Genomic DNA, 26,585 nt, shown 5'->3' with positions numbered 1-26,585 from the left:
AGATTTGCTTTCCCAAAATGCAGCACCTCGCATTTATCTGAATTAAACTCCATCTGCCACTTCTCAGCCCATTGGCCCATCTGGTCCAGATCATGTTGTAATCTGAGGTAACCCTCTTCGCTGTCCACTACACATCCAACTTGGGTGTCATCTGCTAACTTACTAACTGTACCTCTTATGCTCGCATCCAAATCATTTATGTAAACGACAAAAAGTAGAGGGCCCAACACCGATCCTTGTGGCACTCCACTGGACACAGGCCTCCAGTCTGAAAAACAACCCTCCATCACCACCCTCTGTCTTCTACCTTTGAGCCAATTCTATATCCAAATGGCTAGTTCTCCCTGTGTTCCGTGAGATCTAACCTTGCTAATCAGTCTCCCATGGGGAACCTTGTCGAACGCCTTACTGAAGTCCATATGGATCACATCTACTGCTCTGCCCTCATCAATCCTCTTTGTTACTTCTTCAAAAAACTCAATCAAGTTTGTGAGACATGATTTACCACGCATAAAGCCATGTTGACTATCCCTAATCAGTCCTTGCCTTTCCAAATACATGTACATCCTGTCCCTCAGGATTACCCCCAACAACTTGCCCACCACCGACATCAGGCTCACTGGTCTATAGTTCCCTGGCTTGTCCTTACCACCCTTCTTAAACAGTGGCACCACGTTAGCCAACCTCCAGTCTTCTGGCACCTCACTTGTGACTATCAATGATACAAATATCTCAGTAAGAGGCCTAGCAATCACTTCTCTAGCTTCCTGGGGATTTATCCACCTTCATGCGTGTGTTGTGCATGTGAAATTCACTACCACAGAATGTGGCTGAAGCCAAAACATTATATAATTTGAAGGAGGAGTCGGATGTAGTACTTGGAGCAAATGGGATAAAAGGATGTGGGGGAAAAGCAGGATCCTGCTATTCAGTTGGATAATCAGCCATGATCATAATGAATAGGGGAAGCAGGCTTGAAGTGCCATTTGGCCCAACAAGTTCACACCAACCCTCCAGACCGAACACCCTCCTCCATCCCTGCATTTCCCCTGGCTAACCCAGCTAACCTGCAGATCCCGGCACACCACGGGCAATTTAGCATGGCCAACCAACCTAAACTGCACATCTTTGGACTGTGGGAGGAAACCAGAGCACCCAGAGGAGACCCACACAGACACGGGGGGAATGTGCAAACTCCACACAGATAGTCAACCGAAGCAGGAATCGAACCCGGGTCCTTGGTGCTAGGAGGCAGCAGTGCAGCCCCCTAAACTGCCTGGATTTAACTGTTTCTCCCCTCTCACCTGACACTGACTTTTCACAAACAGCACTTACCCCTTCTTTAGCAATGTTCAGCTGCCTCTCAGCGCTCTGCTTCTTGATATTGTAATACTGCACTTCCACCTCATGAGTCAGCTGCAGCCACTTCTGGAGGGTTTCAGGTGGGGACCAGCTCCCACGTGATTCCAATTCCTTTTCTGCTTTCTTCAGGGCCATCCGTACCTGAGGGTGACAGATACAGAGCATTTCATTTTACATTATCACATTCTAGTTACCCCAAGTAAAGTGGGCATGGGCACAAGGGACAAAGCTAACACCTTCTTACACAGAGAGTAGGAACAGGAGGTGGCCATTCAGTCCGTTGAATCTGCTCTGTCATTTGCTGTGTTCACAGCCAATCATTCAACTCAGTTCCTCTCGGTGCCTTCTCCCTGTTGGCCTCAATCGCTTCCTGTGGTAGTGAACTCCACAGGCTCAGCACTCTCGGGGTGAAGACATTTGTTCTGATCTCAGTCCTAAACATTTCTTACACCAATTCTGTGATCCCTCACCACAGTTCCATGCAGTAGGTGAGACGGAATGTAAATGCCAGGCATACATTCACAGATCCAATACCGCCAAGTGCCAAGCCCAAAGCCTGATCTTATCTGTGCCCAACGTCCTGACTACCACAACCAATGGTCCCATCTGACCCACAACCACACCCCCAGTCCTGGCCCGTCCCCATCCCAATCCGCTTCTAATGTTACACTTGCAGTTGTTTCAGTCCACTGACAGGGAGCACACATCGCACTGTATCTGATCCTAGAGAAACGTACAACTCCTACCTGTTCCAACTCCTCCTCCGCATATTTCTGCCGACTCAGATCGTTCTCCGTGCCTTCCCGCAGTCCCCGTAGTCGCTGGGCTTCCTGCTTTGCTGCATTGATCTCATCCCGTAGCTTCTGCTCAAGATTAACTTTCTCCACCTCGACTGACCGATGCTCCTCCTGGGCCTTCTGCAGCCTGCAGGGGCCGAGAGTTCAAAACCTCCTCAATACCAAAACATCACCAACATCACCAACACCAGTGTGTGTGTGTGTCTGTCTGTGTGGGGGGTGTGTGGTGGGGGGGGGTGTGGTGGGGGGGGTGAGGTGAGTGGTGGGAGTGGTGGGAGTGGTGGGTGTGATGTGAGTGGTGAGAGTGTGTGGGGGATGGGTGTGGGGGGTGTGGTGTGGTGGGGGGGGTGTGGGGTGGGGGGTGTGGTGTGGGGGGTGTGGTGTGGGGGGTGGGGTGTGGGTGGTGTGGGTGGGGTGGGGTGGGTGTGGGGTGGTGGGGTGTGGTGTGGGTGTGGTGGGGGGGTGTGGTGTGGGGGGTGTGGTGTGGGGGGGTGGTGTGGGGGGGTGGATTGGGGGGGTGGATTGGGGGGGTGGATTGGGGGGGTGGATTGGGGGGGTGGATTGGGGGGGTGGATTGGGGGGGTGGATTGGGGGGGTGGATTGGGGGGGGATGGGGAGTGGGTGTGAGGGGTGTGTGGTGTGTGGTGTGAGGGGTGGGTGTGGTGTGAGGGGTGGGTGTGGTGTGAGTGGGTGGGGTGGGTGGGGTGTGCGTGGCATGAGGGGCGTGAGGGGCGTGAGGGGTGTGAGTGGTGTGGGGGGTGTGGAGGGTGTGGGGGGTGTGGGGGGTGTGAGGGGTGTGAGGGGTGTGAGGGGTGGGTGGGGTGTGCGTGGCGTGAGGGGCGTGAGTGGGGGGTGTGGGGGGTGTGGGGGGTGTGAGGGGTGTGAGGGGTGTGAGGGGTGTGAGGGGTGTGAGGGGTGGGGTGGTGTGAGTGGTGGTGTGAGTGGTGTGTGTGGGGTGTGTGGGGTGTGTGTGTAGTGGAACAGGAATCTGCTGGATTTATATTCTGCTCTGATTTAACTTTGAGGTGGGTAACATGCCAGAAGGGATACAAAAGTGCTGAGTGTTACATGTGTGAAATTAGTATTTTGCCTTCAGTTTACAGCATGGATTTGAAGGTAATTCTGTCATTCAACAGATGGCAGTATGGCTGTTGCTTCATTCAGGAAGTCTTTTTCTGAATGGTTCATTCCCAGATCGTGGGAACTGCTGATAAGGCCAGTAGTTATCAACTGTCTCTAGGGGCTTTGTAAAGGTGGTGGTCTAGCTTTCCCCCGGGCCCTGGGGAATTGGATATGACTGGGTGGCTTTCTGGGCCATTTCAGAGAGCAGGGAAGAGTCCATGATGCTGGACCTTGGAGCCAGATATACATCCAGACTGGATGAGGAAGGCCGTTTCCATTCCCTGTCAGGATATTCATGACCAGATTGTGACCCCATGACCCAAGGCACTTCAGCAGCTCATGGTCACCCCTCTGGAGCAACTCTGATGTTAGTCTGTCTGTCAAAGGGAATGTGGAAGCAGAGACCCAGAGCAGGAACATTACCTTATGGAATGAAAACGTTTTCTTCATTAGTTCTTGGTTTGGGGTTGGGTAGTGGCTTCACACTGGCAAGTCAGCATTGACTCCCCATTCCCAGTCACTGTGAAGGTTCAACCACAATTAGTGTAGGACTGGAGTCACGTACAGATAGAACTGGGTAAGACTAGTCACATTCCCTTTCCCGCAGGACAATCATAAAATGGTGAATCGTAACTTTCAGATTCCAGTCCAACAAGGTAATTATTTTAAACTCTCAGAGGCCTACAGCCCCTTAGCCCAACTTTCCTGTACCGCCCAACTGTCACAATTATCCCAGTCCGATTTGCAATATCCCTCCTTCTCCATCCCAAACAAGCACATGTCGAAATGTTTCTTTTCTTTTACCAGTTGACCAGTGATCAGGTATATTCAAATGTGTCCTGGTGGGGATTTGAACTAACGGAAGTCCAGTTTGGTAATCTTCACATACCATTGGCTCCATAGTATTACTCCCAACATTCTTCCCTGGCAGAATTATACGAGAGCTGTGCAAGAACGTGTGGGATATATCCTACACAAAAAACTACTTACCAGGCAACTTCACAGCATCAAAACCCCTCAGCTCTCAGTATAAGTGAGTATTAATCTGTCAGACTGGAGTAATAACAATGTACTGGCTCGTCCTGAGATCACATTCGCTGATGTCTCCCACTCTGGGCCAGTACGGGACTCCAAAGCCATACAGTGTGGTTATCCATGAACAATTCATCAAAGTGACTCTGTAACCCAGTTCCAGCAGCTCAAGGAGACTCTCAAACCCATCTTCTCAGGATAACTAGGGTTGGGAAATCCTCAGAATGGATAATAGGAGTGATATGGGCCAAATACCTGATCCAGAAAGGTGCAGTGCCAATATGCCTAAGCAGCTTTGTCAAGATCAGCCACTTTCATTGTAACTCCCTTTTCTCCACAAACCTCATACTCAACAGGAGAATGTCCCAGCTCCCGACATTCTGCAATGAAGCGAGACTTGGAGGAAAGCTCATCAGGGATTCTTCCTCCTGACTACACAATCCTCACCTTTCCTGCAGGTCATGGAGACTCTGCTCTGCTTTCTGCAACCCCTCCAGATCTTTCATCATTTTCTTCATGTGCTCTTTGGAGTAACGGTTCTGGATGTAGGCAAACCAGCAGCCACCAACACCAATCACGATGGAAACCACCAACATGAAATCCTTGAGGTGGTTGTGACGAGTCACTGAAAATTCAAGGGGAATGATATCACAGTGGTTACTACAGGGGCAAGATATCACAGCGGTTACAGCACAGGGGCACGATATCACAGCGGTTACAGCACAGGGGAATGATATCACAGCGGTTACAGCACAGGGGAATGATATCACAGCGGTTATAGCACAGGGGCAAGATATCACAGCGGTTATAGCACAGGGGCAAGATATCACAGCGGTTACAGCACAGGGGAATGATATCACAGCGGTTACAGCACAGGGGTAAGATATCACAGCGGTTACAGCACAGGGGTAAGATATCACAGCGGTTACAGCACAGGGGAATGATATCACAGCAGTTACAGCACAGGGGAATGATATCACAGCAGTTACAGCACAGGGGCACGATATCACAACGGTTACAGCACAGGGGCAAGATATCAGAGTGGTTACAGCACAGGGGAATGATATCACAGCGGTTACAGCACAGGGGCAAGATATCACAGCGGTTACAGCACAGGGGCACGATATCACAGCGGTTACAGCACAGGGGCACGATATCACAGCGGTTACAGCACAGGGGCAAGATATCAGAGTGGTTACAGCACAGGGGAATGATATCACAGCGGTTATAGCACAGGGGCAAGATATCACAGCGGTTACAGCACAGGGGAATGATATCACAGCGGTTACAGCACAGGGGCAAGATATCACAGCGGTTACAGCACAGGGGCACGATATCACAGCGGTTACAGCACAGGGGCACGATATCACAGCGGTTACAGCACAGGGGCACGATATCACAGCGGTTACAGCACAGGGGAATGATATCACAGCGGTTATAGCACAGGGGCAAGATATCACAGCGGTTACAGCACAGGGGAATGATATCACAGCGGTTACAGCACAGGGGCAAGATATCACAGTGGTTACAGCACAGGGGAATGATATCACTGCGGTTACAGCACAGGGGAATGATATCACAGCGGTTACAGCACAGGGGCACGATATCACAGCGGTTACAGCACAGGGGCACGATATCACAGCGGTTACAGCACAGGGGCAAGATATCAGAGTGGTTACAGCACAGGGGAATGATATCACAGCGGTTATAGCACAGGGGCAAGATATCACAGCGGTTACAGCACAGGGGAATGATATCACAGCGGTTACAGCACAGGGGCAAGATATCACAGTGGTTACAGCACAGGGGAATGATATCACTGCGGTTACAGCACAGGGGCACGATATCACAGCGGTTACAGCACAGGGGCACGATATCACTGCGGTTACAGCACAGGGGAATGATATCACAGCAGTTACAGCACAGGGGCACGATATCACTGCGGTTACAGCACAGGGGAATGATATCACAGCGGTTACAGCACAGGGGAATGATATCACAGCGGTTACAGCACAGGGGAATGATATCACAGCAGTTACAGCACAGGGGCACGATATCACAACGGTTACAGCACAGGGGCAAGATATCACAGCGGTTACAGCACAGGGGCAAGATATCAGAGTGGTTACAGCACAGGGGAATGATATCACAGCGGTTATAGCACAGGGGAATGATATCACAGCGGTTACAGCACAGGGGAATGATATCACAGCGGTTACAGCACAGGGGCAAGATATCACAGCGGTTACAGCACAGGGGCAAGATATCACAGTGGTTACAGCACAGGGGAATGATATCACAGCGGTTACAGCACAGGGGAATGATATCACAGCAGTTACAGCACAGGGGCACGATATCACAACGGTTACAGCACAGGGGCAAGATATCAGAGTGGTTACAGCACAGGGGAATGATATCACAGCGGTTACAGCACAGGGGCACGATATCACTGCGGTTACAGCACAGGGGCACGATATCACAGCGGTTACAGCACAGGGGCACGATATCACAGCGGTTACAGCACAGGGGCACGATATCACTGCGGTTACAGCACAGGGGAATGATATCACAGCGGTTATAGCACAGGGGCACGATATCACAGCGGTTACAGCACAGGGGAATGATATCACAGCGGTTATAGCACAGGGGCAAGATATCACAGCGGTTATAGCACAGGGGCAAGATATCACAGCGGTTACAGCACAGGGGAATGATATCACAGCGGTTACAGCACAGGGGTAAGATATCACAGCGGTCACAGCACAGGGGTAAGATATCACAGCGGTTACAGCACAGGGGAATGATATCACAGCAGTTACAGCACAGGGGCACGATATCACAACGGTTACAGCACAGGGGCAAGATATCAGAGCGGTTACAGCACAGGGGAATGATATCACAGCGGTTACAGCACAGGGGCAAGATATCACAGCGGTTACAGCACAGGGGCACGATATCACAGCGGTTACAGCACAGGGGCACGATATCACTGCGGTTACAGCACAGGGGCACGTTATCACTGCGGTTACAGCACAGGGGCACGATATCACAGCGGTTACAACACAGGGGAATGATATCACAGCGATTACAGCACAGGGGCAAGATATCAGAGTGGTTACAGCACAGGGGAATGATATCACAGCGGTTACAGCACAGGGGCACGATATCACAGCGGTTACAGCACAGGGGAATGATATCACAGCGGTTACAGCACAGGGGAATGATATCACAGCGGTTACAACACAGGGGCACGATATCACTGCGGTTACAGCAAAGGGGCACGTTATCACTGCGGTTACAGCACAGGGGCACGATATCACAGCGGTTACAACACAGGGGAATGATATCACAGCGATTACAGCACAGGGGCAAGATATCAGAGTGGTTACAGCACAGGGGAATGATATCACAGCGGTTACAGCACAGGGGCACGATATCACTGCGGTTACAGCACAGGGGCACGATATCACAGCGGTTACAGCACAGGGGCACGATATCACAGCGGTTACAGCACAGGGGCACGATATCACTGCGGTTACAGCACAGGGGAATGATATCACAGCGGTTATAGCACAGGGGCACGATATCACAGCGGTTACAGCACAGGGGAATGATATCACAGCGGTTATAGCACAGGGGCAAGATATCACAGCGGTTATAGCACAGGGGCAAGATATCACAGCGGTTACAGCACAGGGGAATGATATCACAGCGGTTACAGCACAGGGGTAAGATATCACAGCGGTCACAGCACAGGGGTAAGATATCACAGCGGTTACAGCACAGGGGAATGATATCACAGCAGTTACAGCACAGGGGCACGATATCACAACGGTTACAGCACAGGGGCAAGATATCAGAGTGGTTACAGCACAGGGGAATGATATCACAGCGGTTACAGCACAGGGGCAAGATATCACAGCGGTTACAGCACAGGGGCACGATATCACAGCGGTTACAGCACAGGGGCACGATATCACTGCGGTTACAGCACAGGGGCACGATATCACAGCGGTTACAACACAGTGGAATGATATCACAGCGATTACAGCACAGGGGCAAGATATCAGAGTGGTTACAGCACAGGGGAATGATATCACAGCGGTTACAGCACAGGGGCACGATATCACAGCGGTTACAGCACAGGGGAATGATATCACAGCGGTTACAGCACAGGGGAATGATATCACAGCGGTTACAACACAGGGGCACGATATCACTGCGGTTACAGCAAAGGGGCACGTTATCACTGCGGTTACAGCACAGGGGCACGATATCACAGCGGTTACAACACAGGGGAATGATATCACAGCGATTACAGCACAGGGGCAAGATATCAGAGTGGTTACAGCACAGGGGCAAGATATCACAGCGGTTACAACACAGGGGCAAGATATCACAGCGGTTACAGCATAGGGGAATGATATCACAGCAATTACAGCACAGGGGCAAGATATCACAGCGGTTACAACACAGGGGCACGATATCACAGCGGTTACAGCACAGGGGCACGATATCACTGCGGTTACAGCACAGGGGCACGATATCACAGCGGTTACAACACAGGGGAATGATATCACAGCGGTTATAGCACAGGGGAAAGATATCAGAGTGGTTACAACACAGGGGAATAATATCACTGCGGTTACAGCATAGGGGAATGATATCACAGTGGTTATAGCACAGGGGAATGATATCACAGCGGTTACAGCACAGGGGAATGATATCACAATGGTTACAACACAGGGGCAAGATATCACAGCGGTTACAGCACAGGGGCACGATATCACAGCGGTTACAACACAGGGGAATAATATCACAGCGGTTACAGCACAGGGGAATGATATCACAGCAGTTACAGCACAGGGGAATAATATCACAGCGGTTACAGCACAGGGGAATAATATCACAGCGGTTACAGCACAGGGGCAAGATATCGCAGTGGTTACAGCACAGGGGAATGATATCACAGCGGTTACAGCACAGGGGCACGATATCACAGCGGTTACAGCACAGGGGAATAATATCACAGCGGTTACAACACAGGGGAATGATATCACAGCGGTTACAACACAGGGGCAAGATATCACAGCAGTTACAGCACAGGGGCAAGATATCACAGTGGTTACAGCACACCCTTAGACAGTACATTCCAGACCCTAACCATTTAGTGCCTGAACATCTTGTGTTCTTGTCTGTATTGCTTGTGTTATCAATCCCACAATAAATCCGTTCCCTGGATAGGAACAGCTTCTCATCTCCTCTGCCCAGACATCTCAGGATTCTGAAAATCTCCATCAAATCTCTCAAAAACCATCACAACTTCTCCAATTTATGTAACTTAGGTCCTTGGCCCTGGACTCATTCCAGTGAATCTTTTCACCGCCCTCGAATAGCCTTCCTGTGGTTCCCTCGATATAGTGCCCAGAACAGGTCATGAATCCCGATGGGTGTAGTAATGCAGGCAGTTAGCAAGGAGGAAGAGCAGGAAGAGAAGCACTGTGATTTCTGATAGTCACCATCAGCAGCAGTCATGAGTAGGCACAGCACTGCCAAAAGAAAAGTAAAGCTCCCTCTACATTGTCCCCATCAACACTACCAGGACAGGGACAGCACGGGGTCAGATACAGAGTAAAGCTCCCTCTACACTGTCCCCCATCAAACACTCCCAGGGACAGGGATAGCACAGGGTTAGATACAGAGTAAAGCTCCCACTACACTGTCCCCCATCAAACACTCCCAGGGACAGGGACAGCATGGGGTTAGATACAGAGTAAAGCTCCCTCTACACTGTCCCCCATCAAACACTCCCAGGGACAGGGATAGCACGGGGTTAGATACAGAGTAAAGCTCCCTCTACACTGTCCCCCATCAAACACTCCCAGGAAAGGGACAGCACGGGGTTAGATACAGAGTAAAGCTCCCTCTACACTGTCCCCATCAAACACTCCCAGCACAGGGTTAGATACAGAGTTAAGCTCCCTCTACACTGTCCCCCATCAAACACTCCCAGGGACAGGGACAGCACGGGGTTAGATACAGAGTAAAGCTCCCTCTACACTGTCCCCCATCAAACACTCCCAGGAAAGGGACTGCACGGGGTGGTGAGCTACAGGACTGTGGATAGGGGATAGGGGTTTTAGAATCCTGGCTGAGCTGGGTGGGTGGGTGAGCAGGGTCTGTTTTTGTTAAAATGATACCATCAGGTTTGTGCTGTCCCCACCTCAGCGTTATTGAATAACTTCTCTAAATGAAACACCGATAGAGCTAACGTTGTGCTCCACAGTATGGGAATGAAGCTGGTGCCTTCACACTGACAGTGTTCCAGAAGCCAGGCAATGATGGAGAAGTGTGTAAGTAACTTCATCTCACCTGCTCACTGCCTGGTTTCTGCAGGATAGCACACCCCCAGCAATGGAAATATTAAACAGCTGACTGAAACTCAGATTATCACTTCCTATTTTCGAAGCAGCACTGAGATTAGGCATTGTATTTTTAGCCCACGGACTGTTATTTGTCGGAGGTGACATCTGTTCTTTTATAAGACCTTTCTGACTTGGTTCAAGGATTTAGGGAAATGTTTAAACAGCCCTCCTCTCCTGAAGGTGGAATTAGACCAGCTTGGCTCTCGCTCACAATGGCCCGGTTATTGGCAGCTGCCCAACCCTCTCTTCTCTAGCTCTCTAACCTTACTGTGTTCACCATTCCAGAATGATTACCATTCAATCCTAAACTAGCAATAATCTGTACTATTTGCTCTAACGCCTCCCTGAATCCTCACCATGTGGAAATCAAGACTCTCTACATCACCTCCACTATTTACTACTCTCCTGGGATTTCAGACTGTGCAACTCCTTCAGTAGCATCTCCCCTTCCTACAATAACCACTTTCATTTATATGGCACCTTCCACACAGTAACCAAGCTGAGATGCTTCACGTGAGTGTGGCAGAGGTCAGTCCTGGTGCCACGACTATGTACATAATATTAATGATCTCACAAAGAGACCAACAATAACACATCTCAGTTTGCTGACATTACAAATTTCAGTTTGAATGTAAGAGTTATGGAGAAATCAGAGACTTTAAAGTGATAAAGTGATAAAGACTGAGAAGGCAACAAGGCGACAGATAGAAGTTAGAAAGGCCTATGGCACACTTGCCTTCATTGGAAGGGGCATTGAGTGTAAGGATGACAAGTTATGCTGCAGTGTTACAGAACTTTAGTTAGGTCACACTTGGAATATTGTGTACAGTTCTGGTCAGCACACTACCAGAAGGTTGTGGATGCTTTGGAGAGGGTACAGAAAAGGCTTACCAGGATGTTGCCGGGTCTAGGGGATTTTAGTTATGAAGAAAGGTTGGATAGACTGGGTTTGTTTTCACTGAAACACAGGAGGTTGATGATAGAAGTTTATAAGATTGTGAATGACATGGATAGAGTGGAAAATATGAGACTTTTTGCCAGGGTGGAGGGGTCAGTTACTAGGGGATACAAGTTCAAGGTGAGGGGAGGGAAGGGGGCGGAGTTTAAGAGATGTGCGAAGTAAGTTTTCCACATAAAGGTGGTGAGTGCCTGGAACATGTTGCCAGAGGACATGCTGGAAGCAGACACAACAGCAGCATTCAATGGACAAATACAGGAATAGGAAGGGAATAGAGGGATATCGATCCTATAAGTGAAGGCAGTTTTAGTATGAACAAAGAAAATTGCAGCACAGGTACAGGCCCTTTGGCCCACCAACCTGCACCAATCCAGATCTGCGATCTAAACCTGTCACCAATTTTCTAAGAATCTGTATCCCTCTGCTCCCTGCCCATTTGTGTATCTGTCTAGGTACATCTTAAATGGTGCTATTCTTTCTGAGCCTACCACCTCCGCTGGCAAAATATGGAAGGGCAAAATGTGGCAGCACAGACTTGGAGGGCCGAAGGGGTTGTTCTTGGGCTGTACTGTTCTTTGTTCTAAGCTCAGAAAGTGAGAGGTTATTCACTTGGGTTGGAAGAATAGAAAAGTGAACATGTTTTCAAGATGTGGATGTGCACACACACAGAATACAAACAATTAGCATTAACAGAAAGCAATCAGGAAGGCAAGTAGCAAGCTGGCTTTCATTACAACAGGATTGAAGTATAGACTGGGACATTGGCTCAGTGGTTAGCACTGCTGCCTCACAGCGCCAAGGACCCAGGTTCAATTCCTGCCCCAGTCTGTGTGGAGTTTGCACATTCTCCCTGTGTCTGTGTGGGTTTCCTCCCACAGTCCAAAGATGTGCAGGTCAGGGTGAATTGGCCATGGGAAATTGCCCGTAGTGATAGGTGCATTAGTCAGGGGTATATAGGAATGTAGGGGAATGGGTCTGGGTGGGTCAATTTTTGGAGGGTTGGTGTGGACTTGCTGGGCTGAAGGACCTAATCTAAAAGATGATGTTTGGCTATAACTGCACAGCTCTTTGGTGAAGCCACATAATGGAGAAAGACCACGGAAAACTACAGCACAGAATGATTTTAGAGTCCTCACACATAAATTTTAACAAGGTAGTAAATATTTAATAAATGGAAATCACGCTTGGCAAATCTACTGGAATTTTGCAAATTTTCAGTAGAGTTGACATGGGTGAACCAGCGGATTTAGATTATTTGAACTTGCAGACGGCTCTTGACATGTCAGGGATTAATGTGAAATATTAAGGGGCATGAGTTGAGGTGGAGAGAAAATTGGTTGGCAGACAGAAAACAAAGAGCAGACTGTGACTGCTAGGACCCCAGCTATCCACAACATATGTTAATGATTTAGATGGTGGACAGATTTTGGGGAGTCAGAAAGGGAGTAATGTGCCTTAGAACCAGGCATCACAGTTGAAAGCTACATGATAGACCATTGAGGACTGAAATGGGGAAAAATGTCTTCACCCAGAGAATGGTGAGCCTATAGAATTCGCTACCACAGGAAGCAGCCAAGGCCAAAGCATTGTATGATTTCATGAAGGAGTTGGATATCGCCCTTGTGGCTAAAGGTATGAAAGGAGGTGGAGGAGAAACAGGAACCGGCTATTGAGCTGGATGATCAGCCAAGATCATAATGAATGGGGGAAGCAGGCTCAAAGGGCAGAATGGCCTACTCCTGCTCCTAGTTTCTATGTAAGTTTAATGGGTATCAGGAAGGCAATGGCCTTTATTTCAAGGGAATGGAGTATAAAAGCAGAAGGTCTTGCTAAAACTATACAAGGCACTAGGCAAAAGTGAGGACTGCAGATGCTGGAGATTAGAGTCTAGATGAGAGTGGTGCTGGAAAAGCACAGCAGGTCAGGCAGCATCTGAGGGAGATTCTTGATGAAGGGCTCCTGCCCAAAACATCGATTTTCCTGCTCCTCAGGTGCTGTCTGACCTGCTGTGCTTTTCCAACACCACTCTAATCTACACTCTGATTTCCAGCATCTGCAGTCCTCACTTTTGTCTATAAAAGCAGGAAGGTTTTGCTAAAACTATTCAAAGCACTAGTCAGCCCACTGCTGGAACACTGTGAAGAGTTTTGGTTCTCTTATCTAAGGAAAGATATACTGGTACTGGACCAGTCCAGAGAAGGTGCACCAGGTTGATATTGGGTGTGGAGGGACAGTCTCATGAGGGAAGGTTGAACAGGTTGGGCCTGTATGCAATGGAACATAGAAGGATGGGAGGTGACCTTACTGAAATGGATAAGATCCTGAAGGGATTTGGCAAGGTAGATGCAGAAAGGCTGTTTCCTCTTGTGGGAGTGTGCAGGACCAGAGGACATAATCTCAGAGTACGGGATCGAAAATTTAAGACAGAGATAGGAGGAATTTCTTCACTCAAAGGGTAGTGAATCTCCGCTTTAATGAAACGGGCAGGACAGGCTGGGCCATTAAGTATATTCAAGGATGAGATAGAAGATTTTTAATCAATAAGAGAACCAACAGCAATAGGAAAAGGGCAAAGCAGTTGAGGATTACCAGATCAGCCTGAATCTCAATGAACGGTGGGACAGACTCGATGGGCTGAATGGCCTATTTCTGCTCCTGTGTATGATGGTCTTACTGTGTGCAGTTTTGGTCTCCATTTTTAAAGAAGGATATACTAGTGTAGGAGGTGGCAGTAGAGTGGTCTCTGGGATGACAGGGCTCTCCTGTGAGGGAAGGCTTAGTTTAGTGGGCTCATATTTTTCAGAGATTAAGATCTCACAAAAACATCCAAGATTCTGAAGGCACACTCTTAAGATAAGGACTTATCCACCTAAGACTGAGATGTCAAGAAATATCCTCACTCGAAGACTCATGGATTTGGCTATCATTCTGGCGTCCTGGGAATCAAAGACATTTGGACAGCAGGCAGTAAGATCGAGCTGAAGCCCAAGACCAGGCAGCATCCTGGCCCCTGAGTAGCAATCATGTGTGACAGGTTTAACTGGCACAGAACAACAGGGAAGGAAACAAAAGAGATCAGACAATAACTTACACAGGGGTGGTCCGAACAGCACAGTGTCCAGAGCCTTCAGCTGTAACTTCTGGCGATGACTGCGATCGTTCACTTTGAGCAAGGAGCATGCCAGGGTGAGGTTATTCACAGCCAACCTACCAACACAAGGACAATTCAAACCAGAGTCAAGGAGGGCAGCTGCGAAGGCTAATTCCAACACAATAAGATTTTATCTCTCAATATGGAACATCACCACTAACAAAACTAAGAAATGTTAAAACATACATTCATTCTCACAGTCCAATCATCATTGGCAAGACTGTATTTATAACCCATGACTGAACCATTCAGGAGGTTAAGAAAGAATCGGTGCTGGGGGGGGGGGGGGGGGGGGGGGGGGGGGGGGGGGTGGTGTGGATGGAACCAGAACCAGGGCAAGGCTGCTGCAGCTTTCTGCACTAATCACAGAATTGTTACAGTGCAGAAGGAGACCATTCAGCCCATCATGTCTGCACCAGTTCTATTGCCCAGTGCCAATTTCCTGCCTTTTCTCCATATCACTGCACACCTTTTCAATCCAAATAACCATCCAATGCCCCTCTTGAATACCTCAATTGAATCTGCCTCCACACATTTTCGACAATGCATCCAGAAACTAACTGCTCGCTGTGTGAAAACATTTCTCACATCACCTTTGCTTCTTTTGTATATCACAAAGTAGTTTTGTATACTTCATGTGTGGGATATGGGCCTTGCTCTGACAGCTGATGATAGTGGGTAAAAACAATGCCTGCAGATGCTGGAAACCAGATTCTGGATTAGTGGTGCTGGAAGAGCACAGCAGTTCAGGCAGCATCCGAGGTGCAGTAAAATCAACGTTTCGGGCAAAAGCCCTTCATCAGGAATCAATTAACCAAGGGAATGGTCAATATTCCCGATGAAGGGCTTTTGCCCGAAACGTCAATTTTACTGCTCCTCGGATGCTGCCTGAACTGCTGTGCTCTTCCAGTACCACTGATCCAAAAGCTGACGGTAGTGGGTCACCTCCTTCACCTATTGATACCAATTCGGATGCAATTCAATGTCTATTCCAGAGGATAAACCCTGTTTATTTGAGATAGGAGTCTCATACGGGCCAGGAACTGTGAATGTCAGTGAAATATTGACCGTACCCTTGGTTAATTGAGGTGGTGGTTGTGCAGCTGCCTTCATTAACTCCTGAAATCCATTTGGTGTATGTGTGTCCACAATGGTGTTAGGAAGTTCCAAGATTTTAACTCAGCTATAATCAAGAAAGAGCAACATAGTTCCAGGTGAGGATGTCTTATGGTTGGAGGGGAACATGCACAGGGGGATGATGTTCCCATCTATCTGCTCCAGTGATGGTGTGGATTGTGGGCTTGGAGAGTAGTGTCAAAGGAGCCTTCATGATTTGCTGCAGTACATTTTATAGACAGAACACACTTCTGCTACGGAGCACTGGTGGTGGAAGGGGTGAATGGTGAAAGTGGTAGACATTGTGCCAGTAACACCAGCTGCTTTGTCCTGGAATGTGCTGAGCCTCTTGAGTGTTTGTTGGAGCTACACCCATCCAGGGCACGTGGGGAGTATTCCATCCCACTCCTGACTTGTGCCTTGGCGATGGTGGACAGGCTCTGTGCAGTCAGAAGGGGCGTATTGTGCCTTAGACCTTCCTGAGAGTAATAGTAACTCCCAGGATGTTTATGGTGGAGGATTCAGTGATGGTAATACCATCGAATGCCAAGGGGTGATGGGTGCCCTATCTGTTACTGGAGATGGGCATTGCCTGGCATTTGTGTGTCACAAGTGTAACATGCCACTGGTTCAGGAAAAACCTGGATATTGTACAGGAGTTGCTGCATGTGAACACACACTGCTTCAGTATCTGCGAAGCTGTGAATGATGCTGAACATTGTGCAATCAGCAAACATCCCCACTTCAGACTTTATGATGGAGGGAAGGTCACTGATGAAGCAGCTGAACATGGTTGGCCCTAAGACCTGAGGATAACCTTGGTTATTATCTTTCTAAGAGATATCAATGAGGAGGTAGGGCAATCTAATCGTTTCAGAATCACTTTTACCAAATGTATATTTCCATTCAGTCATTTGCCAAGGTTTCGCCAGTTCTGTGGTTTTGGCCCACACTTGTGAATTAAACAGAGACAGACAATAGACAATAGGTGCAGGAGGAGGCCATCCTGCCTTTCGAGCCTGCACTACCATTCAATATGATCATGGCTGATCATCCTTAATCAGTACCCTGTTCCTGCTTATCTCCATAACCCTTGATTCCACTATCCTTGAGAGCTCTATCCAACTCTTTCTTAAATGAATCCAGAGACTGGGCCTCCACTGCCCTCTGGGGCAGAGCATTCCACACAGTCACCGCTCTCTGGTGGTGCCTAAAGAGGCAGACACAGGGGCTGTCACTATCAATCAGAACTGGCATTAAAGGCAGATCCATGACATGGGAGATCAATGTAACCAATCACTGTACAGACCAATGCTCTACAAAAAAATTCCCATTGTACAGCATCTACACAGACTGTACCTCAGACATGTTAACTTCAGAGCTCAGGGGGAAACACTAAAACACAAAATTATTTTGAAGCCTTTCACAACCTTTTCATGAGGACTGAGATGAACCAGGCTCCTCCATCAAAAAAGTCAAAACAGAAATAAAAGCTTTGGAAGGTGGAGCGAGCAAATTGGATAATGAACAGGCTGAGATTGAGCAAGAAAATGATGGTGATTAATTACAGTGATAATTGTACAGTTGGAACGACTGGAAACCAGAGGCTGGTTGCAAGCATGCTTCAGAATCCCGGCTCTGAAGCTGCTTTCACCAATATCTGAGTAGACATGTAACACCGACTTGTATTGAAAGACAAATTACTGCACAGAGCTCAACAAATCTTAATCAAACTGTCAATAAACATATGAAATACGACTAGCTGTACGTCACAGCAAAAAAAACCCAAAATCGATTCATCGATGATTCATCAATCGTTGTTTCATCGATGGTAAAGGTACATTTAAGGGAAACACAAGAAATGTGGCTGTGTCCTTGGATTGAACTCTGAAATAAGGAAATAGAACACGGAAGAGCAAGGATGCCCCCTCAGCTGTTCTTCTCTGAGATGGACAGCAAACACAGAGTGATCCTCATCCTCCACCATCAGCCCAAGGCCTCACTGTTCAAATGAAAGTAATAGCTCACATTGACACATCCCGCTTTCAGTAAAAATTCTCCTTAGAGGCAAAAATAGACACAAAGTAAGAAGCAAAGAGTTAGTTTTGTTGATTGCAGACATGAGAGAGAGAAGGAGTGTCACGCTGTTCTCAGTGAGCAGATATCATTCTCACATACTGAGTATAGACAACACGACACATGTAGACTACACAATATCCCAGAGCAATTCTGACAGACCAGGGCCCAATCACACTGTCTGTTTACCGACTGAGATTCTCTGAACAGGAGCTCACACACTTTCCAAGTCTGATTGTCAATCAGCTGCGAGTGTTGTGTACTGAACTCTCACTGCTGCTTGCAGTGTAGTGCTGTGCACACAATCACACTGCCTTTACCTCAGGCCACAGCAGTTTATGATTTACAGTTTCGAGATGCCACTGCTCTATGGCACTAATTACACATTCCCGATCCTGAGTGATTCTGCTGGGAAAAGGGAAGAGCCCAGCTGGTTTCCCCCAGCTACCTTCCCATCCTCTCCTTTGACAGTCAGATTACTCGCAGTTTTTGTTTCAACTCTTCGAGGCTGTTCTTTACATTCAATATGTACTTGAGTTCAGCAAAACAGTCAAACAACTGCACAACGATGGGCACGTCTGACAGCAAGACAGGGTCTGAAATAAATGACACATGGTCGGTGGCAGAAACGCACAGATACTTTGGCCGTGCAAACAGCGAATACACAACCAGGCCTTGCAAAGCGGTCAGCAGGACTGGAATGTAGGAAGTCTAAGATTTAGGCTGTCCTGTGAGAGGACAGAATTGGAGACACTTTAAGAATTCAGATCATCCGAGGTAAAGGAACAGGACTGATTTATTCAGAGAGTAAACTCCAAACCAAACTCCCAAATCTACTCTGTCATCCAAATCCAGCTGTTGGTTTCTCCAGTCATCATATTCCAAAACAGGCAAAGGACAGAAATAAAACCATCAGAGACACTCTGCCTACAGCTAGAAGTAGCTAACAAATAAGGCCTACTGTAAATAATAGGCAATCATTTCTACCAGTGTACAGAGGGCGCCGCACTGTCAGAGAGTCAGTGCTGAGGGAGTGCCGCACTGTTGTAGGGTCAGTGCTGAGGGGGCGCCGCACTGTCAGAGGGTCAGTGCCGAGGGGGCGCCGCACTGTCGGAGGGTCAGTGCCGAGGGGGCGCCGCACTGTCGGAGGGTCAGTGCCGAGGGGGCGCCGCACTGTCGGAGGGTCAGTGCCGAGGGGGCGCCGCACTGTCGGAGGGTCAGTGCCGAGGGGGCGCCGCACTGTCGGAGGGTCAGTGCCGAGGGGGCGCCGCACTGTCGGAGGGTCAGTGCTGAGGGGGCGCCGCACTGTCGGAGGGTCAGTGCTGAGGGGGCGCCGCACTGTCGGAGGGTCAGTGCTGAGGGGGCGCCGCACTGTCGGAGGGTCAGTGCTGAGGGGGCGCCGCACTGTCGGAGGGTCAGTGCTGAGGGAGCGCCGCACTGTCAGAAGGTCAGTGCTGAGGGAGCGCCGCACTGTCAGAAGGTCAGTGCTGAGGGAGCGCCGCACTGTCAGAAGGTCAGTGCTGAGGGAGCGCCGCACTGTCAGAAGGTCAGTGCTGAGGGAGCGCCATGCATCCCAAGGAGCAACATAAAACAAAATTAGGAACTTGGGTACAGAATGTGATGTTGATCACTGAAGCTTGGACAGAAAGGCAGGTATAACAAAGTGCAGAGCAGAGAGTAGGGAAGGTTTAGAAAGGCAACTCCATAGCTTGGCACCTAGGCAACGAACAGCACAGCTCCTGATGGGACAAATCCATCCAATCCCAAGACCATGGACAGTTACTTGGAGCATGAAACATATTACCAGAGGGCCACTCTCTCAACAGAGAGAGATGACAGGTGGTGGTTTAACCTGAGGGTTATCAGACCACAGGGCAAGGGGAAATCCTGAGATGGAGAATCGTTCATAGTAACCTTAGATGGTGCAGGAATTGAACCCATGCTGTTGGTATCACTCTGCATGGCAAACCAGCCATCCAGCCAACTGAGCTAACCAATGACTTCCATAGAGTATGGAATAAACCACAGATGTAGAATTTATCGGACAATGACAATCGTGGTTTCTGCTTTAGCACTTCAGTATTTGGTATTAGAATTGAGAAATGTTCTGCATGAGGACATCATTCAGCTCATCGACTCTGTGCTGGCCAATGATCTTCAAAGCAAGCAATCTGTTCCAATCCCATTACCCCAGAGGGCCCCATAATCAGCTGGTTCAAAACTATGTGGATAAAAAAAACAGGAACAAGCTGGGTCTGACAGAGACTGGCATTGAGCCATTGTAGGTGGGCAATATGTATCTGACATCGATAAGGCAAACAGCAAAGGTCTTGCCGGCAGGGTACGAGAACTCAAAACCAGAAGGCATGGGTTTAAGGTGAGAGGGGAAAGATTTAAAAGAAACCTGAGGGGCAATCTTTCCACATGGAAGGTAGTGCGTATTTGGAATGTACTGCCAGAGAAAGTGGTTCAGTCAGGTATAGCTACAACATTTGGGAGACATTTGGATGGTACATGGGTAGGAAACGTTTAGAAGGATACGGACCAAACGCAGGCAAACAGGACGAGTTCAGTTTGGAAAACTGGTCGGTATGGACAAGTTGGATGAAAGGATCTGCTTCCCTGCTGTCTGACTGTGTGGTGGGTGCAGGAGAGGGTCTATGTGACCTGCAGTCGGTGTGCCTCAACAATACGGTATGGGGCTGTGATATACAAACCTCGGCATATCATGTCCATTTATGTGCAGCTTTCTGAAGTGCTCTTCGTACTGCGGTAACTCAACATAGTTGATGAGCCACTCGATCACCTCCTCGCCTGTCCAGTTAAATACTGCACAAAGAAAACAGGAAGATACAATGAGTTCCTGACAGGGGTTACTCACAGAGGAGCTGTACAGGCCATTCAACAGGAAACACAGCAATCACACACCAGGCCGAACTGCCAGCACCATCTGAGCTACAAGGCTGTACCCAGACCATTGATGAGTCGCGCAAAACCCACCTGGGTCCTTTAGGAAAGGGTACTGCCATCCTTACCTGGCCTGGCCCACACGTGACACCAGACCCACTGTCATGTGGTTGACTCTGGACAATTAGGATTGGGGATTAATGTGGGATTTCTATATGTAACTGACCCCAAGGAGTGCAGTGTGATAATGTGGGGATTCTATATGTAACTGACTCCAGGGCATGCAGTATGATAATGTGGGGATTCTATATGTCACTGACTCCAGGGAGTGCAGTGTGATAAGGTGGGGATTCTATATGTCACTGACTCCAGGGAGTGCAATGTGATAATGTGGGGATTCTATATGTCACTGACTCCAGGGCATGCAGTATGATAATGTGCGGATTCTATATGTCACTGACTCCAGGGAGTGCAGTGTGATAAGGTGGGGATTCTATATGTCACTGACTCCAGGGAGTGCAGCATGATAATATGGAGATTCTATATGTCACTGACTCCAGGGAGTGCAGTGTGATAAGGTGGGGATTCTATATATCAATGACCTCAGGGAGTGTGGTATGATAATGTGGGGATTCTATATGTAACTAACTCCAGGGAGTGCAATGTGATAATGTGGGGATTCTGTATGTAACTAACTCCAGGGAGTGCAATGTGATAATGTGGGGATTCTGTATGTAACTAACTCCAGGGAGTGCAATGTGATAATGTGGGGATTCTGTATGTCGCTGACCCCAAAGAGTGCTGTGTGATAATGTGGGGATTCTATATGTAACTAACTCCAGGAAGTGCAATGTGATAATGTGGGGATTCTATATGTCGCTGACCCCAAAGAGTGCAGTGTGATAATATGGGGATTCTATATGTAACTGACCCCAAAGAGTGCTGTGTGATAATGTGGGGATTCTATATGTAACTAACTCCAGGGAGTGCAGTGTGATAATGTGGGGATTCTATGTGTAACTGACCCCAAAGAGTGCAGTGTGATAATGTGGGGATTCCATATGTAACTGACCCCAAAGAGTGCTGTGTGATAATGTGGGGATTCTATATGTCACTGACTCCAGGGAGTGCAGTGTGATAATGTGCGGATTCTATATGTAACTGACTCCAGGGAGTGCAGTGTGATAATGTGCGGATTCTATGTGTAACTGACCCCTGGGAGTGCAGTGTGATAATGTAGGGATTCTATATGTCAATGACACCAAAGAGTGCAGTGTGATAATGTGGGGATTCTATATGTAACTGACACCAAGGAGTGCAGTGTGATAAGGTGGGGATTCTATACGTCACTGACTCCAGGGAGTGCAGTGTGATAATGTGGGGATCCCAGGTATCTGGCCCTTTGGCGTGCGGATTCGATGCATATCTGACCCTGGAGTGTTCTGTGTGATAATGTGGAGATTCTGTACATCTTTGGTTGTGACGTGTATGCTGTGATAACGTCAGTGGAGGAATGGGCAATGCAGTGGTGCTAAGGAAGCTCTGAAGCGTCTGCACCCACAGCATAAACAGGATATTGGCACATCAAGTTGCTGAGTGTTGACCAGAGCCCTGCAGTCAGAGCTCTCCAGCTGTAGCTGCAATGTCTGCATTTACCTTCTGAACTTTTCCATGATTTCCACAGGTCCTCCACGCTGATCAGTTTGTCACCTCCGTGAAACGTGCTGTGCTTTGCTGCTGCATCTTGGTAGTTGAGATCTTCTCGCAAAAACTACCAAATTAAAAAAAAGAACAAATAGACGCATTAACAATGGACAAGGCAGCAGAGTTACTTGCCCACGATAACTGGCAACAGTCACACGACACCAGGTTGTAGTCCAACAGGTTAGTTTGAAATCACAAGTTTTCGGAGCGTAGTCCCTTTGTCAGGCGCTCTGAAAGCTACTGATTTCAAATAAACCTGTTGGACTATAACCTGGTGTCATGTGATTTCTGACTTTGCCCACCCTAGTCCAACAGTGACACCTCCACATCAAGGTATGTGTGTCAGAGAATGGTCTTGTGACTGTAATCACCAATGCCTGATCTCACTGTGAGAACTAATCAGCTCAATGATGAAACATTAAAGCAGCTGATTGTACTGTCCCACAACCGAAAGGCAATTAAGCCATCCTCGTTAACTGCTTTGGAATTAGCTGGATGGACATAGTCAAAACCTAGAGTGAGATTTCAGAATCTCTCTCACCACCGATCCCCAACAACTTCCTCTACAGCATACTGATGCTGAAGGATCTATTACATTTCACAATAAATGACAGGAGCCAACAGCCTCTCAGAGATTTTCCAAGTCATTCAGAGTCAGTCGTACCTCAGCATACAATACAAGCTAAGGAACAGCACAGATCTGCCAGACTTTCCGATCATTATCCATCAAGGCAAGCAACTCCGAAACCAGCTTGCTGACATAACCCTGTGGCCAGGATGAATGTGTTTGAAGCTTAATTCCAGCTTCAGTCAAATACAATTTATAATAGCAGGGAATTTTTCAAGAACACCACAGGGACAAAAACAGATGCAAGACATTCCTAACCGTAACGCTATTGGGAATACCTAATGTTTTATAGACCATGTGCAAACTGCAAGATATGGAACTGTTTGAATAGTTCTGGATTGAGAAAGGGCTCCCATGTTTTTATTGGAAATTAAATCAACAATATGTGCGTGTGCTGTCATTTACCCTTTGGAGTGAAGGACAAGAGAGACTTCTGGGACATTAAAAATGGAGTTAATGGCACTTAATTGGTGAAAATATAAGCTTTGAAAAAAACAATGAGGTCCTCTGCGCCAATGCATCAGTTTTCCATTTCAAAGCCCAATGTAACCATAGGGAAGAATCCCCAGGAGCTGCAAGTCGGGATCAATTCCCGCCTCAGGCGACTAACTGTGTGGAGTTTGCACATTCTCCCCGTGTCTGCGTGGGTTTCCTCCGGGTGCTCCGGTTTCCTCCCACAGTTCAAAGATGTGCAGATTAGGTGAATTGGCCATGCTAAATTGCCCACAGTGTTAGGTGAAGGGGTAAATGTAGGGGAATGGGTCTGGGTGGGTTGTGCTTCGGTGGGTCGGTGTGGACTTGTTGGGCTGAAGGGCCTGTTTCCACACTGTAAGTAATCTAATCTAGAAAAAAAAAGTCTCCCCCTCATCCTCAGTAGGAATTCTGAAAACCTGACAATGCCTCCAAATATCAGTATTGCTGATTATTTTGTTAACTCTGAAGAGCTGAACTGCAGCCACTTCCCGAAGACTGGGACTCAGCCTGAATTCCATCAGTCCACCATCGTCAGCATTCCAACTTCTTCAATCAGAAACCTAGGAAACTATGAGAAGTCATCAAATTCCAGCTCCTGCTTTCAGACTTTTGGCCAAGAGAGACGTTTTTCCTCTTTTTAATGTTTGTCTTTTTGTTGATGTGGAAGTGTGAGGATTGGGGGGCACAGCTCTAATTCTGGAGAGTACCTGAGATATTAAACAGTGTTTGCCATTTTTTTAAAGAATAAGCTAGTGTTATAATAAAAAAATTGCAGTTCATTAAAGAAGCCTTGTGAAAGTCTCTTATTCCACATAGCACTTCACTTGCCATTTTGGTGATTGAAACCAAGCAATTATACTGCTGGTGCGACTCATGGAGTGCAACACATTCCTCTTCCCACAGTCATAACCGAAGCCAATGCTTTGGAAATTGATCAACTGTCTTCTAACTTAACTGAATGCAAGTCAAGGACCTAACCAATAAACCAGGGATTGAAATGATCAGATGGAGCATGACTGGGTCACTCAGCACCATAACTCTGTTCCACCATGCAGTTAGACCATGGCGAGTTTGATTACCTCTTGAAGTTATGCCTCACTGAAGTTGCACGCTGAAAATCAATCCCCAGAGGGGATTCCCAGGGGCATCACAAAAGGTAAAGATTTTACAATACGCAGAATTCCCAATTTACCTGACCTTCATATCCTGGCTGAAGGAACGCAGGTTTCTGTACTGAACAAGCATCATTACTTATTACAACTATATAGATGCAATAAATAAATTTGAACGATGGAAAAACAATAATGAATGATCGACAAATAACTATTAGTTAAAACTCTAATCTCCTTATAAAACGCGCCTACACATACACACACAGATGCAATGGAACACGCACACACACACACGAAATGGGACACGCACATACATGCAGAGGGAAAAGTTCCCATCCGTTGAGTTTGTGGGGATGATTTTCCTGCTGATCAGAGCACTGGGAGTCTATGGGATTCTTTGCCACACGAGGCCAAAATATTGAACATTTTCAAGGAGTCAGGCATAGTCCATGAGCTAAAGAGATTGAACAGGGTGGTGGTGGAGTGTGGTTTTTCGTACTGGAGGCCTGTGACCAGCTATGTTCCACAGGGATCAATGCTGGGTCCACTTTCGTTTATCAAACTAACAATATGGATTAGAATTTAGGCGATATGGTTAATATGTTTGCAGGTGACACCAAAATTGGTCATATAGTCGATAGTGAAGGAGGTCATCAAAGATTCCAAAGGGATCTTGATTAATTGGGTCAATGGGCTGAGAAGTGACGGATAGAGCTTAACTTGGATAAATGTGAGGTGCTGCATTTTGATGAAACAGACAGGGGCACGGCTTATATAATTAACGGTGAGGCTTAGGGTAGTGCTATTGAACAGAGAGAGCTAGAGGTTCAGTACATAATTCTCTGAAAGTTGCATCACAGGGAGACAGGATGGTTAAGAAGGCATTTAGCACACTAGCCTTCATTGCTCAGACATTGAGTCTAGTTGTTGGGATGTCACGTTGAGGTTGTACAGGACATTGCTGAGGCATCTTCTGGAATACTGTGTACAATTCTGGTTACCCTGCTGCAGGAAGGATATTATTAAATTGGAGAGGGTTCTGAAACAATTTACCAGGATGTTACCAGGACTGGAGGGTTTGAGTTATAGGGAGAGGCTGGATAGGCTGAGACTTTTACACAGAGCGTAGGAGGTTGAGAGGTGACCTTATAGAGATTTATAAAATCATGAGCGTCATCGATAAGATGAAGGCAAACGTCATATCCCCAGGGCGTGGGAGGGGCATAATTTTACAGTGAGTGGAGAAAGATTTAAAAGGGACCTGAGGGGCAACATTTTCACACAGAGGATGGTTCACATGTGGAATGAACTGCCAGAGGAAGTGGTAGGCGCAGATACAATTACAACATTAAAAAGACTTTTGAACAGGCACATGAATAGGAAACAATGAGAGGGATAAGATTTGGATGCGAGCATATGAGGTACAGTTAGTAAGTTTGCAGATGACACCAAAATTGGAGGTGTAGTGGACAGCAAAGAAGGTTACCTCAAATTACAACAGGTTCTTGACCAGATGGGCCAATGGGCTGAGAAGTGACAGATCAAGTTTAATTCAGATAAATGCGAGATGCTGCACTTTGGAAAAGCAAATCTTCGCAGGACTGAAACACTTAATGGTAAGGTCCTAGGGAGTGTTGCTGAACAAAGAGACCTTGGAGTGCAGGTTCATAGCTCCTTGAAAGTGGAGTCGCAGGTAGGTAGGATAATGAAGGCGGTGTTTG

At 47.7% G+C, this 26,585-nt stretch overlaps 1 protein-coding gene across 4 annotated transcripts in view; it reads right to left on the bottom strand.

The window, feature by feature from the left end:
- Positions 1-26,585, bottom strand: part of stim1b (stromal interaction molecule 1b) — a 132,183-nt gene that overhangs the window by 36,292 nt on the left and 69,306 nt on the right. For all 4 annotated transcript variants that reach the window (XM_060826389.1, XM_060826391.1, XM_060826390.1 and 1 more), the window contains exons 3-8: positions 22,603-22,717; positions 20,757-20,868; positions 14,788-14,903; positions 4,761-4,938; positions 2,109-2,286; positions 1,336-1,503 (exon numbers count right to left, since the gene is read on the bottom strand). In XM_060826389.1, the coding sequence (XP_060682372.1) occupies positions 1,336-1,503; positions 2,109-2,286; positions 4,761-4,938; positions 14,788-14,903; positions 20,757-20,868; positions 22,603-22,717 (867 nt within the window). The remainder of the gene's footprint in view (positions 1-1,335; positions 1,504-2,108; positions 2,287-4,760; positions 4,939-14,787; positions 14,904-20,756; positions 20,869-22,602; positions 22,718-26,585) is intronic.

Source organism: Hemiscyllium ocellatum, chromosome 6 (genome assembly GCF_020745735.1).
Source record: "Hemiscyllium ocellatum isolate sHemOce1 chromosome 6, sHemOce1.pat.X.cur, whole genome shotgun sequence".
NCBI classification, from domain to species: domain Eukaryota; kingdom Metazoa; phylum Chordata; class Chondrichthyes; order Orectolobiformes; family Hemiscylliidae; genus Hemiscyllium; species Hemiscyllium ocellatum.
Note: the sequence above shows the minus strand (reverse complement) of the source record. Positions and strands in the feature narration are given on the sequence as shown.